The 17177-nt window shown below is 40.8% G+C and overlaps 1 protein-coding gene across 2 annotated transcripts in view; it reads left to right on the plus strand.

Annotated features, from left to right (window-relative positions):
• Nucleotides 1–17177, plus strand: part of dhrs7cb (dehydrogenase/reductase (SDR family) member 7Cb) — a 61310-nt gene that overhangs the window by 31131 nt on the left and 13002 nt on the right. For both annotated transcript variants that reach the window (XM_072558250.1, XM_072558249.1), the window contains exon 2: nucleotides 4413–4573. In XM_072558250.1, coding sequence (XP_072414351.1) covers nucleotides 4420–4573 — 154 coding nt within the window. In that variant the 5' untranslated portion in view covers nucleotides 4413–4419. The remainder of the gene's footprint in view (nucleotides 1–4412; nucleotides 4574–17177) is intronic.

Below are 17177 nucleotides of genomic sequence, written 5' to 3' on the forward strand. Positions count from 1 at the left end.
GGGTTCATTCCAGTGAACCTTCTCTGAACTGCCTCCAATGAAATAATATACTTTCTTAATTAAGAGGATCAAAGCTGCTCACAATACTTCAGATGTGGTCTCACCAGCACTTTGTATAGTTACAGTTAAATTTTCCTACTCATATACTCCAACCCCCCTTAAAGTAAGGGCCAACATTCCATTCATTTTCCTGATTACCTGCTGACTTAGTGTGCTAGTGTTCTGTGTTTTGTGGATGCCTTTTTTGTTGAGTACACCCCCCAAATCCCATTGTGTTACATCTTTCTGCAGTTTTTCTTCATTTACATTATACCATATTCTTCCGTTCTCCCTTCCAAAGTAAACAACTTCACATTTTCCCACGTTCTACTCCATTTGCCAACATTTTGTCCTCTTACTTAACCTGTCAATATTTCTCTGTAAACTGTTTGTACCTGTCTTGCAACTTGTCTTTCCACCTATTTTTGTGTCATCTGCAAATTTGGTTGAAGTACATTTGCTTCCTTTCTCCAAGTCATTGATATATTTTGTAAACAGATCGATCCCCGCACTGATCACTGTGGAACCCCACTGGTTACTGATTGCTAACCTGAAAAAGAGTCCTTTATCCCCATTCGCTGTTTCCTGCCCCATTAGACAATTCTCTAATCAAGCCAGTATACTACCTCCAACACTGCGGGCTTATATCTTATAACTTAGCCTGTTGTGATGTATCTTGTTGAATGCTGTTGAGGAGAAATATCAAAGCAGAGTCTCCAGTTCTATGTTCATCAGTACAAGTGACCTTTATTCAGAGCATGTGGGAGAGGCTAGAAACCACTCTGAATTTCATATATGGCCCAGTTGCCCTCTTAATTATGGCTCAGATTGAAGGTCAGTGACACTCTACCTTTCCCACTAAAGTACAGGATATTTATGTTACAATGGTTACATGCAACATTGACATCAGTGCTTGCTACTTCTCCTTGGATGTACACATGCAATCCTGTGAATACATGATCAATGATAAACAATATCATGGTTGACCTTAGGTTCTCCACGATCTTGTGATGTTTACTAGATATCACTATCATCAGGCCTTGGGATCTTACAATGTACCCCATTGATTTATGTTCCAATGTTAATGGTTCTACGCTTTCTCAGACATTTGCCAGAATTGCTTATCTCTAAGGACTGTTCAAATTCTGTTATTCATTGTATTCATTGCTATCCTTATTGAATTCTGTTACTCATATATTCTACTATCTTAATCACAGGAGATACAAAAAGATGATAATTCCTACTAATTGCTATAAAATTCATAATATCAGTTTTAATATAGGGATAGTTATATTTAAAGTTATATGGTTACACCTTCTGTTAGAATTCTTTAGCCAGCGAGTTATGAGCAGCTTCTGTCCCACCTGACTTTGAAAGATCTGGTAAATACTAGCCCTCTATCTTGCATCTGTAATTATAACTCCTTCCATTCACATGTCTATAAATGTGTTTTAAACAGGAGATTGCTTCTTAAGACAAAATTTACTGTTCCTCCTCTAAATATTTCTACGTTAACTATTTTACTTAAGAAGACATCTATTCAAATTCTATTTAATATGACTGAAACTCAATCACTTGCCTAGATCAAGAATCATGTCAGAATTCCTAAGGTTTTGATTGACATCTCTGTCCTTTCTTCCTTGATCCTTGGATGTAAGAATAATCATTTACGTTGGGAAGCTGCCATTGTTTATTTTCTTGAATTCAAGCTGGTACCCATTAGAGGTCATCCGCTTACCCATTTGTCGTTCAGTCCATCTTGCCAACAGGATGGGGATTCCTCTCCACTATTAAGAACCTTTTGTTTTAAAGAAATTCAACCAAATCTCTTAACAGTAAATGGAGATTGTTTTTCTTAATTTCTCAATACTCAATTACTTAAATAGTCTACATTATCGTGGGATCATTCCCTAGAAGCTTGGGATCAAGTCAGTGGACAGAATGGAGATGGCTTCTTTTGCTTATTTCATTTCTTGTTTTAGTCAGCAGTGTACCTGTTATAGATATAACTTATGTCTCTTTACTTTTCTTGCCCCATTCCTATTCCTTTGGCCCCAGAGAACTAACTTTTCTGTCATTCAATCTATCCTTGTCTTTCACTCTGTCATGAATCTTGTTTGTGTCCTTGTCTTATCCACTGCTTGTTCAAAATCTATTACATCTCAAAATTTTCCCAGTTCTGATGAAAGGTCACAGCCTGAAACATTAACATTTGTTGCAGTTACTGCCTGACCTGCTGAGGGTTTTCTAGCTTTTGCTGCTCTTATTTCATTATTAAGCGAAGATTGAAACTCTGCTATATAAGAACGCACTGGTGCAAATGGGAAAAGGATTGGCTGAGGAGTATGTTCTAAGAATCATCTTAAATAAAGAAAGTAGAGAGTTGGAAACATCTAGAGAGAGAATTTCAGAGTTTAGTGGCCACTCATAAGTTTTCAACAGAAGAGTCATATACTTGAGTAACAAGAAATAGTTTGTTGCATAATAGCAATACAACAAATTACATTAGGTTAAGTCTAGTTAACTACCTTAGTTAGAAATATTGTTATCGCCCAAGATATAGTGCCCTGAACATGGCTGTAGACTGTAAATCTGACTAGCTCAGAACCAAATGCCTTTTCTGAGAAATTTATAGTTACTTATATTCAGCGGACAGTTATTTATATTCCAAAGCTTCTGAGTTAACTCTTTCAGGCCAACTGCCTTATTTAATATATATATTACGGGATGATGAATCCAGAAAACAACTAGTGTGCTAACAGTCCATGCACTGAGCACTGGAGAAGTCCCACTGGTGGAGTCTTCCAAATCCCAAGAAAAGTGGTACAACACTAGCTTCCTTCTCAATCGCAAAAGCTAAGCATCAGATATTTATCATGTAAAACCATTTCTGTTTAGTGAGACACATCATTCGAATGTTTGACACGAGAATCCTGAAACTGTTCTTGGAATTCAATCATGGCAGGTGACTCCTGATAGGTCAGCAAAAACAATTTAAGGTTGGCCTCAAAGTATCCCTGAAGAGGTCAAATATTCTCGCTTGTTCATGAGAGTCCTTTGTTCTGTCCAATCAAAGTAGTGAAGGTTTTTTGGGGAGACATCAGAAAACATCTGAAGGAACATGCAAAGACACGATTAAGGCACTGGAGAGTGCATAATAACCTCCAAATAATTCAAATCTTCAAGTATCACCTTCCCCCATGTGGCAGAATCTGCAGATTGTATATTAGACTTGTCAACCATCCCAAAAACCTTCAGTTGGAGTGGAAATATGTCATCCTTGGTCCTCAGGGAGTGTTGAAGTTACGTGTGTGGCTCATAAAACTAAGACCACCTAATTCCATCTCCATTGTACCTTGCCACAAAACCATCTGCGGATGGCACTGTCTAATAATTTCTTGGCTGGCTTCCTCTTTTTCACCCTTGACAGCATCCAAAAATATACCAAGGTCAATCACCCCTCTGCTTCTTTCCTGTCTTGGCTGCCAGTTCAGTGCTTTGACTTCAGATTTTTCATTCTAATGTTCTAATCCCTCCATGGTCTTGCCCGATCTATCTTTGTAATATTACCAGTCCATCAACCTTCCAAGAAGCTACGTTCCTTTAACATTAACCTTTTGACCATCTGCTATCTCCTTTACCCCAGCATTGATTCTTGTATACATTCAGCTGACTGTGTTCTGGAATTACATCCATACACCTTTCCATTTCTCCACTATCTCCCTTTCGTGTAACTGACAAAACTTGTGGTTGCTCATTTCTTTTCTTAGTTCAGTAGCAAGTTCCTGATTTTTGCTATTTTAGTGCAATATGGTTGAAGACCCATACCCAAACTGAGTATGAACACAACTCGAGGTGTTTTTTAACAAAGTTTATTGAGATAGAGTCCTGATTTATAATCAATTTTTTTTCTGCTACATGTCCTTTTCTTGAAACAGGGACACTCTAGATGTCTTTTGTGCTTTTTGTGCTTACTTGAGTGAAGTGTGGCATAAAGTGATAGCCTTATGAATTGGGTCATTCTGTTGTTTAATTATGAAACCATAAAGTCACCTTTTAAAGATCTATATGTTGTTCAATCTTCCCTCAGATTTCAGGCTGTTATCGCTCGGTAGTAGTCTTACAGCTCTGTTTGAGGGAGGTGGCTATGTGAAAATTGGTTGTGTTTCTGACTAGAAATGGGCAATAAAGGCTGCTTTGCCAACAGTTCCTGCATCCCATGAACAAAAACATGTCATAATTCATTGTAGTTTTGATTATTTTAATAATACAATGCTTTCATAGTTTTGATGACTGTGTTTTGATGACTGTGTTTATATCATACTGACTCTTGTTCTTTGTATTAATTATGATTTTTCTTCTGGCTCTAATAGCAGAGAGATGGGTGCTCTGGCTTTATTGATTCTCCCATTATTGGTGGCTGGGATTGCAGGCATTGCTTATGTTTACAAACGCATAATGCAACTGATGTCCAAATCAGCTGTGCGGAACAAAGTGATTGTGATAACTGATGCTATTTCAGGACTTGGGAAAGGTGAGCAATCAACTGTTCTTTGTTTCTTCTGTGAACAGAATGTGCTTTTAGTTTAACTGTTTTATTCTAAGTCTACCACATGTAATAACTTGCAGTGGTAAAGGAGCTTTAGTACAATGAAATATTCCCATACATGCTTCACAAATGTAACACAGACAAAACATTTGACATTCAGCCACGTGAGGCGACATCAGGACAAGTATCTTACAGCTTGGTTAAAGAGCCATTCCTGAAGAAGGGTTTATGCCCGAAACGTCGATTCTCCTGCTCCTCGGATGCTGCCTGGCCTACTGCGCTTTTCCAGCACCACACTTTTCAACTCTGGTCTCCAGCATCTGCAGTCCTCACTTTCTCCAAGCTTGGTTAAAGAGACTGGTTTCGAGATTGGTCTTGGGTAAGCAGGGAGAGGTGGCCAGATTGAAGAGTAGAAAGCTTTAGGGAGGGAATGCCTAGACAACTGAAGGCATGGCTGCCAAAGATGGAGCTATTAAAGTCAGGGAGGTACAGCAGGCTAATTCAGGAAGAGTGCAAGGATCTTTTAAGTTGTAGGGCTGGAGAAGATTAAAAAAACTAGGGAGGATTGAAGTCAAGGATGGATTGGGTAATTATACTAACACAACCTTAGGCTTTTTCATCCGCGTATTCTCTTCAGTGTATCTTGGTTGTACACTTTGTGTTCCAGTTGTCTTGAAAATGCTGAGCTTTGCCAGTATGTCCTGGTAACTCACTCAAGTAATCACTCCAGCTTTTGGAACATTAAGCAGGGAATGTTAACTGGCATCATGATGGATAGTGGCTCAGTTAAGTCTAATGTTGTCCCCATCCAAGATCCACACAAGTAATCTTTCTAGCAGAGGGAGTCTCGTGGCACAATGGTAGTATCAACCTAACATATTGAGATATGGCAATAATTTGACCAACCCCCAAATCGAATATCAACTTGTAAATTATTCTGTTAAGGGTAGGACAGATGATAATCTCACTCCCACTCATGGAAGGAAGGAGCGAACAGTCAGTGAGCTGGACAGGGTGTGGCCACAAAGCCCTATCTTGGCGTTGTGACATTATTGCTACCATCATGTCGGCACTAGTGGCCACCTTTATTTGGCAGCAGACACTCCATTCTTAAAGAGTGGAATAGCAGCACCATTTTCAAATCTAAAGAGAAAGTTCTGAATACTCTAAATTTCTTTCCTCTTAGATATTGATTGAAGGGTAAATATCAGCCAGAACACCATGGATAGTTCCCCAGCTCCTCAGTGAAGTAATGTAATCATTAGAGAGTCGACAAGGTCATGGTTTTAAATATCTCACCCAAAATGACAACTCTCTTCTAGTAATGTGCTCCAATTATACTCTAGGTTTGCATATTCAAGAGTGGGATTTGAACCTATAATCTTCTGAATCAGGGATACCCATTGAGCCACAGGTAACATTTGCTAAAACTGACCTCTTGTCCTTTAGGAAAATGAAGTAGTCTGTACCATATTGAGTACCTCCCAATGATCTTCTGTCATTTTACTTTCTTTTTGCCATTCACAGAGTACAGTCTCCAACTTGTTGCAAATATTTCTTGTTTCCCCCTTTCAAACACTACATTGAGCTCAACTATACCATGGTTGCTATTAGATAAATATTAATGCTCTTTAGATAGTTGATTAAACCTGGCTCATTGCTGATGACTAAATCTAATGTGGCATTGCCTACTGTTGGTTTAAGGACATCTTGTTGCTAGAAACTGATTTTGACATGCTCAAGAAATCTACACTTGTCTGACATGTTAGTTTATGTCTTAATTCATATTAATATAAAAAAAATCCCACTTAAGCCACTTGGTCTTTTGCTACATGCTTGTCTAATCTCTACATTGATGCTAACTGCCACTTGGCAGCAGCTACTTGAGTTTCTAGGCACAACTCCTTAATTTCTCTTATTTTCTAATTCTACCATAATATCTCCATTATCTGTTTACTACTGCTACCCTTTTATTATTGAAGTGATTTCAACCTTAAACAATTAACATCTCCCCCCTTTACCATTTTCCTGATTTGTCCTATAGACATTATAATCTGGTATGCATAGTTCACAGATCATAAACAGAGTAGGCCATTCAGCCCATAGAGTCTGCTCTGCCATTCAATGAGATCATGGCTGATCTGATAAACCTCAACTCCACTTTCCTGCATTTTCCCCATAACCCTTGACTTCCTTACTGATTAAAAATCTGTGATCTTAGCCTCAAATATTCTTAATGGTCGAGCTTCAACAAACCTTTGTAGTAAAGAATTCCATGAATATACCCTTTGAGAAAAGAAATTCCTCCTCACTGCTGTTTTGGGTGATCCCTTATTGTGAGATTATGCCCTCTTAGTTCTACAATCTCCCATAACAGGAAACAACCTCTCTATATCTACCCTGTTAAGTCCTCTGAGAGATTTGTGTGTTTCAATAAGGTCACCTCTCATTGTTCTAAACTCTGATGAGTATAGGCTCCTTAAAACATATCTCCAAACCTGGGATCAATCGAGTGAGCCTTCACTGAATTTCAGTATGCCTTTCCTTAGATACGAGGACCACAACATTCAAATCATTCTAGGTGTGATCTGACCAGTATAAGACTAAGAATTGTGGATGTTCCAATCCTACTTGGGTCCCTCCCCAAAACTGTTTCTCCAGTATGTTGATGACATCATCGGTGGTGGAGACTGAGTAGCCTCTGTCCTTCATTAGCACTACCATGTCACACCTTCCAAATTGATTTATACCTGCAATTCATTCAATTTGTTTCTTTGCCCTAAGAAGATTTGGCAATTCTCTGGTGGTGGAATCTGAGGAAAAATACATAAAAGGTGAAAATGTTCACATTATAACATCTCCTTCACTTGCACGAACACAGTACTTATCAAACCTTAAAAAAAAAGTATTTTGTCCAAAACAATTTACCCTTCAGATTATCATGTCTCTACGGTTTCATCTCCTTGTAGTTTTCTTTAGAACCTGTGCACATTATCTGGACAGCCAGTTCTGCACAAGATTGAAGCAGGGCTATTAAGCTGTCTACCTCTTTGGATAGTATAAAACAGCCGAGGGCAGTATGTGATATTAAGAATGGATTAACTGATCAATAGATCATTTGCTGTTCTTTGGGACCTTGGGTGCTGTGTATGCCTGTAAATAAATAATGACTATAGAGCAACAAAACCTGTTGAATCTTACTTCCATTGAAGTTAATTATGTTAAAACAGTGGTCTTCAAGCTTCTTAAGCATAAGATCACTTTTTGAACTTAAATGCAATCCAGAAGCCTGATAAAAAATATATAATAAACAGTTAAGTTTAGTACTATATAACTCTAAAATCATGTGTATATATAATTATTCATTTTGTCTTCTACTCAACAAGTCTCAGTGTGATACATTATCTGCTAGTGCTTTGAAGTCTTGGTTGTAGTTTGAGATTACTAGTCATAAACAGTCCATCAAATTGGCTGAGGCGGGTATAATACTTGGATTTGATTATCTTCATTTGAGAAACACCATCTCACAGAAGTATTGTATTGTATGGTGATGTATTACACCTATAGTGATGACGATTCTTGATAATAATTATACACACAATCATTAAGTATACACTTCTGGAAATACCTTGTGAGTATATTGTCGATACTGGCATGGTCTCAATTGGCTGAATTGTGCTGCATTGGCTCCATTTGTCATGCTATAGTAATGATATGGGGAGTCCACAACTAATCAAACATCATGTAATGCTGAGACTTCAATCTCCTGATGCATCTTTTAAACTGTTTTGCTTTCATGCCAACTATGCAAATCATCATTTTCCTAGCATTACCTCATTTAATTAGCTTTCTACCTAATCAGTAATGGCATTTAACAAGAATCACTCCCAAATTCATTCTATAACTTGGAAAGATTAATGAACATAGGTTTCTCTGAAGATATTTCACTTACTTGTGCATGAGCAGTCTTGTTGTGGAAGAACAGCTGGGACATTTCAGGACAAAGATTGTTTGTAACAGATTTTAATTGAACAGAATTTTGATTTAACTCTATGAGAATGTCCATTGACATCACTGTCTCAGTCAAGGAGTTGGATATGGGATACAATTTGCAGCTGGACAGAGGGATCTACAGTCAAACAGTGGATTTTTTTTCCTTAAACTCAGTCAGACAATTCCTTTAATTCGAGCTGGGGATAAATATGTCACTACATACAACCAACTTCCAATTGGCATTGACTAACTGAACATCACAAAACACAATTTTGGGAATTAAAATTTCACATATGGATGTAAAAACATTAAATTTTCTTTTATTTAGGGAGAAAAATCTAATAAGTACTGTTAGAATGCATGAACCTCCCCATTAGATTTATCTTTCTGTATTTGGTCCTGGCACAGTGGTTAGCACTGCTGCCTCACAGCGCCAGAGACCTGGGTTCAATTCCCGCCTCAGGCGACTGACTGTGTGGAGTTTGCACATTCTCCCCGTGTCTGCGTGGGTTACCTCCGGGTGCTCCGGTTTCCTCCCACAGTCCAAAGATGTGCAGGTCAGGTGAATTGGCCATGCTAAATTGTCCGTAGTGTTAGGTAAGGGGTAAATGTAGGGGTATGGGTGGGTTGCGCTTCGGCGGGGCGGTGTGGACTTGTTGGGCCGAAGGGCCTGTTTCCACACTGTAAGTAATCTAATCTAATCTAATAATGGGCCAAGCAGTAAAGTTTGATGAAACTAGAGTCGGAATGGCTTCAATGCTAGTGGTCTCAGCAGACTCACTGATTTCACAAGCCTCCAGTTTTGCTTTGCCAGTCACATGTGACTTGACTTCAGAGGGGAAACAATCAAACTGTTGAGTATGACCACAATAAAATGTTCTGTACTTCCGCCATGTAGAAGGATGGTAATAATTGTAGACATGATTTGGAAATGCTGGTGTTGGACTGGGGTGTACAAAGTTAAAAATCACACAACACCAGGTTATAGTCCAACAGGTTTAATTGGAAGCACACTAGCTTTCAGAGCTAAGCTCCTTCATCAGGTGATAGTGGAGGGCTCGATCGTAACACAGAATTTATAGCAAAAATTTACAGTGTGATGTAACTGAAATTATACATTGAAAAATTGATTGTCTGTTAAACCTTTCATCTGTTAGAATACAGTAATAGTTTCACTTCTTTCATGTGTAAATCACAAAACCTTTTTAAAGTTGCATTCTCGGGTTAGCTGTTAACAATGGTGATAGCTAGACAATATGTTGAAGGTGTTAACCCCCTGTGTTCTCTGTCTATGCCATGATGTTTAGATTGACTCTAATCTAAAAAGTGAGATAACAGAGTTTTACATGAATGCATGCAGTTTTTGAGCAAAGTATAATGTAACTCTGCGAGTACAAATTCACCCCACAAAATAAATGTTTGCATGTGTGCTTCCAATTAAACCTGTTGGACTATAACCTGGTGTTGTGTGATTTTTAACTTTGTACACCCCAGTCCAACACTGGCATCTCCAATTCATGACGACTATCGACACAACTAACCGCCGGCTTAAGGTGGAGAGGATCTCCAAGAAGATTGCACATATCGACACAGACATCAAGTTTCTACAGGAATGCAGGCAAGCAGGAAAGATCTCGAAAGGATTACGGATCACGAACCCACTTAGATCGACCTGCAACGCAGAGAGACTTTGCCACCGCACCTCTCGTAAACTCCTCAATCATCTCGTGCACCAACTCTACAGCAGGCGCCACAACCCTGAAATTCAGATGGAGTCCACACTCACAGCCTGCACACAGGATACATCAGTACAATTACGTAACATTGCCAAACAGACAAGGCGACAAAACTACACCACATACATGCACGCCAAGAACAAAAAACTGGAGAAACTTGGCATTCTCACCAGTAATAGCAAAGCCCGCCCTGGAACCACAGTAGACAACATTATCACTGCGGGGAAGTCTATTGTCAACTTATCGGACTACACCCTTCGACCGGAAGAGATGGAAGTCCTGAGTAGGGGTCTCAGCTTCTGCCCCACCACCAAAATGGACCCGTTGCCTCTGGCAGCAGACACAGAGGAGCTCATCAGACGAATGAGACTCCGGGAATTCTTTCAAGGTGCTGGCAGTGATCCCACTGAGCCCACTGATGAACTGGAACAGTCATCACAGGGATCTGTAGAGGAGCGACCAAAGAAGGTGTTAACATGGACCCCACCGGAGGGCTGCTGCCCTGGGCTTGACATGTATGCTCTACCCACAAGGTAGAGCAAGAATCACCTGTTCACAACACAATGCCATCCAGGCTCTCAAAACCAATCACAACATTGTCATCAAACCAGCAGATAAAGGAGGAGCCATTGTCATTCAGAATAGAACAAATTCCTGCAAGGAAGTGTACCGACAACTGAACAACCAGCAACACGACAGGCAACTACCAGCTGATCTGACCAAAGAACACACCTGAGAATTAAACACACTGATCAGAACTTTGAAGTCAGTCCTTCAGAGTTCCCTACACGCCCTCATCCCACGTACTTCTCGTGTAGGCGACTTCTACTGCCTTCCAAAGGTACACAAAGCCAACACACCGGGACGTCCCATCATGTCAGGCAATGGGACCCTATGTGAGAATCTCTCTGGCTATGTGGAAGGTATCTTGAAACCTATTGTACAGGGGATCTTCAGCTTCTGTCGTGACACTACGGATTTCTTACAGAAACTCAGCACCCATGGACCAGTCGAACCGGGAACATTGCTCGTCACAATGGATGTTTCCGCACTCTACACCAGCATCCCCCACAATGATGGCATCGCGGCAACAGCCTCAGTACTCAACACCAACAACTTCCAGTCTCCAAACACCATCCTACAACTCCTCCGCTTTATCCTCGATCACAACATCTTCACCTTTGACAACCAGTTTTTCATCCAGACACACGGAACAGCCATGGGGACCAAATTTGCACCCCAATATGCCAACATTTTTATGCACAGGTTCGAACAAGACTTCTTCTCTATGCAGGATCTCCAGCCAACATTATACACCAGGTACATTGATGACATTTTCCTCCTCTGGACCCATGGTGAGGAGTCACTGATAAAACTACACAGTGACATCAACAAGTTTCATCCCACCATCAAACTCACCATGGACTACTCTCGACTATCTGTCTCATTCTTGGACACGTGCGTCTCCATCAAGGATGGACACCTCAGCACCACACTCTACCGCAAACCCACAGACAACCTCAGAATGCTACAATTCTCCAGCTTCCACCCAAAACATATTAAGACTGCCATTCCCTATGGATAAGCCTTACGCATACACTGGATCTGCTCAGATGAGGAGGAACGTGACGGACGCCTGGAAGTACTCAAGGATGCCCTCACAAGAACGGGGTACGATGCTCAACTCATCGACCGCCAGTTCCGACGTGCCACAGCAAGGAACCGTAATGACCTCCTCAGGAGACAGACACGTGCTGCAACTGACAGGGTACCCTTCGTTGTTCAATACTTCCCAGGAGCTGAAAAATTACGCCATGTTCTTTGTGACCTGCAACACATTATCAATGAGGATGAGCACCTCACCAAGACCTTCCCCACACCTCCACTACTTGCCTTTAAACAACCGCCAAACCTCAAACAGATCATTGTTCGTAGCAAACTACCCGGCTCTCAGGACAACTCCATACAACCCTGTCATGGTGAACGCTGCAAGACGTGTCAGATTGTGGACATAGATGCCACTATTACACATGGGAACACCTCCCACCTTGTACATGGCAGGTACTCATGTGACTCAGCCAACGTTGTCTATCTTATACGTTGCAGGCAGGGATGCCCGGAGATATGGTACATTGGGGAAACCGAGCAAAGGCTATGACAACGAATGAATGGGCACTGCACAACAATCAACAGACAGGAGGGTTCCCTCCCAGTTGGGGAACACTTCAGTGGTCCAGGACATTCAGCCTCGGACCTTTGGGTGACCATTCTCCAAGGTGGACTTCGGGACAGGCAGCAGAGAAATGTGGCCGAGCAGAGGCTGATAGCTAAGTTCGGTACCCAGAGGGAGGGCCTCAACCAGGACCTTGGGTTCATGTCACATTACAGGTGATCACCATTGCACTACACACACACACAGATATTCCTACACACACACACTCTCACATACACATAGATACAGGTACACACAGACGTGCACACAGACACCCACACACACCCTTATAGACACACACACTCCCACACTCACACATGCACCCCCTCACATACTTAAGACACTCTACACTCACTACACACACACACTTTCTCACACTCACAACCCCCACCCCAGACAGACACACACACACAGACAGACAGACCCATATGCACACATATATCTTGTGGGGTGAATTTGTACTTGCAGAGTTGCATTGTACTTTGCTCAAAAACTGCATGAATTCATGTAGAACTCTGAGCTTATAAACTGCATGAATTTATGTAAAACTCTGTTATCTCACTTTTTAGATTAGAATCAATCTAAACATCATGGCATAGACAGAGAACACAGGGGGCTAACACCTTCAACATATTGTCTAGCTATCACCATTGTTAACAGCTAACCCGAGAATGCAACTTTAAAAAAAAGGTTTTGCGATTTACACATGAAAGAAGTGAAACTATCACTGTATTCTAACAGATGAAAGGCTTAACAGACAATCAATTTTTCAATGTATAATTTCAGTTACATCACAATGTAAATTATTGCTATAAATTCTGTGTTACGATTGAGCCCTCCACTATCACCTGGTGAAGGAGCATCGCTCCGAAAGCTAGTGTGCTTCCAATTAAACCTGTTGGACTATAACCTGGTGTTGTGTGATTTTTAACAATGCTTGTAGAAGTATGCATTTTTAACTTGATTGAAGCTTGTTATCCTATTAGAGATGCTGCAGGATTCCTAGCTCTTGTTTATCGAGTTTAGTTTCAGATCAGTGATAACATCCAGAATCATGAGGTAATGAGGAATTCAGGAACGTTAATGCCTCTGAAGGGTTGAGAGAGGTAATTAGATTCTGTTTTGTTGGAGATGGCCAATGCCCGACATTTGTGTGATACGAATGTTACTTGCCACTTATCAGTCAAGTTATATCCAGAGTTAAAAATCACAACACCAGGTTATAGTCCAACAGGTTTAATTGGAAGCAAACTAGCTTTCGGAGCGCTGCTCCTTCATCAGGTGGTTGCGTCCTCCACAACCACCTGATGAAGGAGCAGCACTCTGAAAGCTAGTGCTTCCAATTAAGCTTGTTGGACACAACCACCTGATGAAGGAGTTGCGCTCCGAAAGCTAGTGCTTCCAGTTAAATCTGTTGAACTATAACCTGGTGTTGTGTGATTTTTAACATAGTGAACATCCTACTTCTGACGTTATAATGAAGAACACTAGTGAAGCAGCTGAAGATGGCTGGGTCTAGGACACAACCCTGAGGAACTCCTGAAACAAAGTCCTGGGATGATTGACCTACTGCCAGAGCAATCTTTCTTTGTGTTAGCTATGACTGTAAGCAGTGGAGAGTTTTCCATCTAATTCCTACTGGCTCCAGTTTGATTCAGGTGTCTTGATGCCACATTTAATCAAATGTGCTGCAATGTCAACAGCAGCAACTTTCACCTTAGCTGCTGAGTTCAGTTCTCCTTTACATGCTTGGACCAAGAATGTAATGAGGCTGCATGACCCTGGAGGAATCTTAACTGAATGTAAGTGGGCAGGTTATTGTTGTGTGACTGTCACTTTATTGCATTATCAAGACAAGACAATACTTTGTTAGGTTTGATTTGGAGACATGATGTACCTGGACAATTTCCCACAGTGCAGGGTAGTTACCAATGTTGTAGCTTTGCTGGAACAGCTTGGCTTAGTTGCATGGCTAGTTCTGGAGCTCAAGTCTTCAGTACTATTGATGCAATTTTGTCAGGATTTATAGCCTTTACAGTGTCTTCAGCAATTGATTTAATATTTTTGTGTGTGAAATGAATAGTTAGTTCAAATTTTAATTAATTCAATCTCTGCAAGATTCCAACGCAAGTCTAGAAATAAAAGGGCAGTATGTAGAACACTGGGCTATCTTGTCCTCTAGTGACTTTTGCAAATAAACAGAGTAGCTTCTTTTTAAATGTACTGTGTCACACTTTAAAGACTTACATTAAATGAACAGTGTCAACGTTAGAAAGATTATTACAGCAGTTGACAAGCTTTAATTCTGGAACTGGGGTCAGTTGGATGATTAGAGTGAAGTGCAGAATAAAGCTGACAAAATAGGCTTTGATTCCTGGATCCCCACTGTGGTAGTTCATGGAGGCCCTGCCTCCTCACCTTACCCCATGCTTGTGGATTGGTTATGCTTAAGCTATACATAATTGATAGTCTCTCTTGGCTGGAAATGCCTTTGTTGACAATAGATCCTTACATTCTGGCAATGGGTTAACTCAAAAAAAAAGAATTGCTTCAGTCCCATATATAGAGACATCAGCAGTCTATTTGGTGAAACTCTGATTTCATACCTGCACAATTTTCAAAAGAAATGGGAAAATGCCCTTGGAAATGAATCACCAAAGCCAGTGACAGTTGATATCAGAGTCTGCTATATGGCCTTTCATCAGCATAAATGGTTTAAAACTATATATAGAGGTGATCAAATGCTTTCATGGTAGTCATAACACCTATATTTAGGCAAGAAGTTCTCTCTTCCTGTTCTTGGCAGTCAATCTGTGACATGCTGTGAATGAAGGATACTGAAGTCCCATTTAAACAGCAAAGTAAATTTTACTGCAAGCTTTGTTGTTGAAATGCCCCTTTCTTCATTGTCAAGTGGAGGTGATTTTAGGAGATTAAAACAAAGGGTAATAATATCTAAATGATTTATTGTAGTGTTGTAGGTGGTTGTGAGGTTGTGGTGTACATCACTAGGGATAATGGTTGAAACAGAGACTGTGCCAGTATTTAAGAATGGATTAGACAGGTGAGGAAAGGGGAATAAGGATTATGGTACACCACTGCCCTTCCTCAAAAAGTGCTGGGACAGCATGGTGGCTCAGTGGTTAGCACTGCTGCCTCACAGCACCAGGAACCCGGGTTCAATTCCTGCCTCGGGCAACTGTCTGTGTGGAGTTTGCACATTCTCCCCGTGTCTGCGTGGGTTTCCTCCGGATGCTCCAGTTTCCTACCGCAGGTTAGGTGAATTGGCCATGCTAAACTGCCCATAGTACTAGGTGCATTAGTCAGAGGGAAATGGGTCTGGATGGGTTATTGTTCGGAGGGTCAGTGTGGACTTGTTGGGCTGAAGGGCCTGTTTCCACACTGTAGGGAATCTAACCATCATCTTTTATGTCTTTTTTGTGTTTTATATGGAGGATGCATCTCTCACAATGCAGTTCTCCCTTTGTATTGTATTGAAGCATCTTTACACAAATCTACTTTTCGTATTATAAAGAGAAAGGCTGAACAGGTCTCCAGTAAAGAGAAGGATGAGAAGTGACTCGATAAAGATCTTTACGGATTCTGAGAGGGGTTTATCAAGCAGATGCAATGAAGATGTTTCAAATATGGGAAGAGACCAAAAGTAGGTCCCACCTGTTCCAGAGGTGTGTAATAACATCTCTGAGCAAGTTGATTTAAAAGAAAAATTGGTCTTGAAGTTTTCATTTTGTTTCTATTTTAATGGGACTGGGATATTGCTGGCAAGACCAGCATTTGTTGCCCAATTCAAATTGCCCTTGAAGGGAGTGGTATACTAGAGTAAAGAGTCAAATATGTTGCTTGAATCTGGAGTCAGTTACAGGTCAGACCAGATAAGGTAATAGATTTTGTTCCCTTAAGGACATTAGTGAGCCAGATGGGTTTTCACAAGCAGATGTCATGATCACAATTACTGACACCAGTTTTGAGATTACAGGTTTATTAATTAGTTGAGACATACAGCACAAATACATGTAACGGAAAGCTAGATAGGCATACGAGAGGAAAGCAAGTTAATAAATTTGTTGTTAGGTGGAGATTTGGGGAGCAAACCTGCAAGAAGAATATATATAGTTATATATACTAGTTGGATTACATAGCCTGTTTGTATGCTATAATTCTGGGCTGGCTGTTCCTAGCTCTCTGGAGACAGGCTGGGGAGTTGGTGAACATATAGTGTTGGAAAGTAGCGTAAGGGTAGCCTGATGTCTTCCCACCGTCAAGGATATTCTGAGAAGTGGGAAAGGCTGTATAGCTGGGGACACTGGCAAGGGGTGAGTAACTAATGATTCGGTTAATAGCCATGTTATAATGATGCTGGGATATAGTGAACCTTGCTGTCGCTACCCATCATGTGATGAGACTGATAAACCGTCTTCTAGTCGACTCGATGGGGTGGTGTAGGGGTGGGGGAATGGCAGCAAGAGGAGGAGAAGGGCCTTTCTTTCTGGGAACTCGATAGCCCACAGAGGATGGTCCCCTGCCAGAGGCAATGTTGCCTCTGTGGCTCATCCAAGCCTGGTACATAGAGGGGTTCTCTTTTGCATTTATTCATTCCTGGGAATGTAGGTATTACTGGGGATCAGCC

This window comes from Chiloscyllium punctatum, chromosome 39 (assembly GCF_047496795.1).
Source record: "Chiloscyllium punctatum isolate Juve2018m chromosome 39, sChiPun1.3, whole genome shotgun sequence".
Taxonomy (NCBI): domain Eukaryota; kingdom Metazoa; phylum Chordata; class Chondrichthyes; order Orectolobiformes; family Hemiscylliidae; genus Chiloscyllium; species Chiloscyllium punctatum.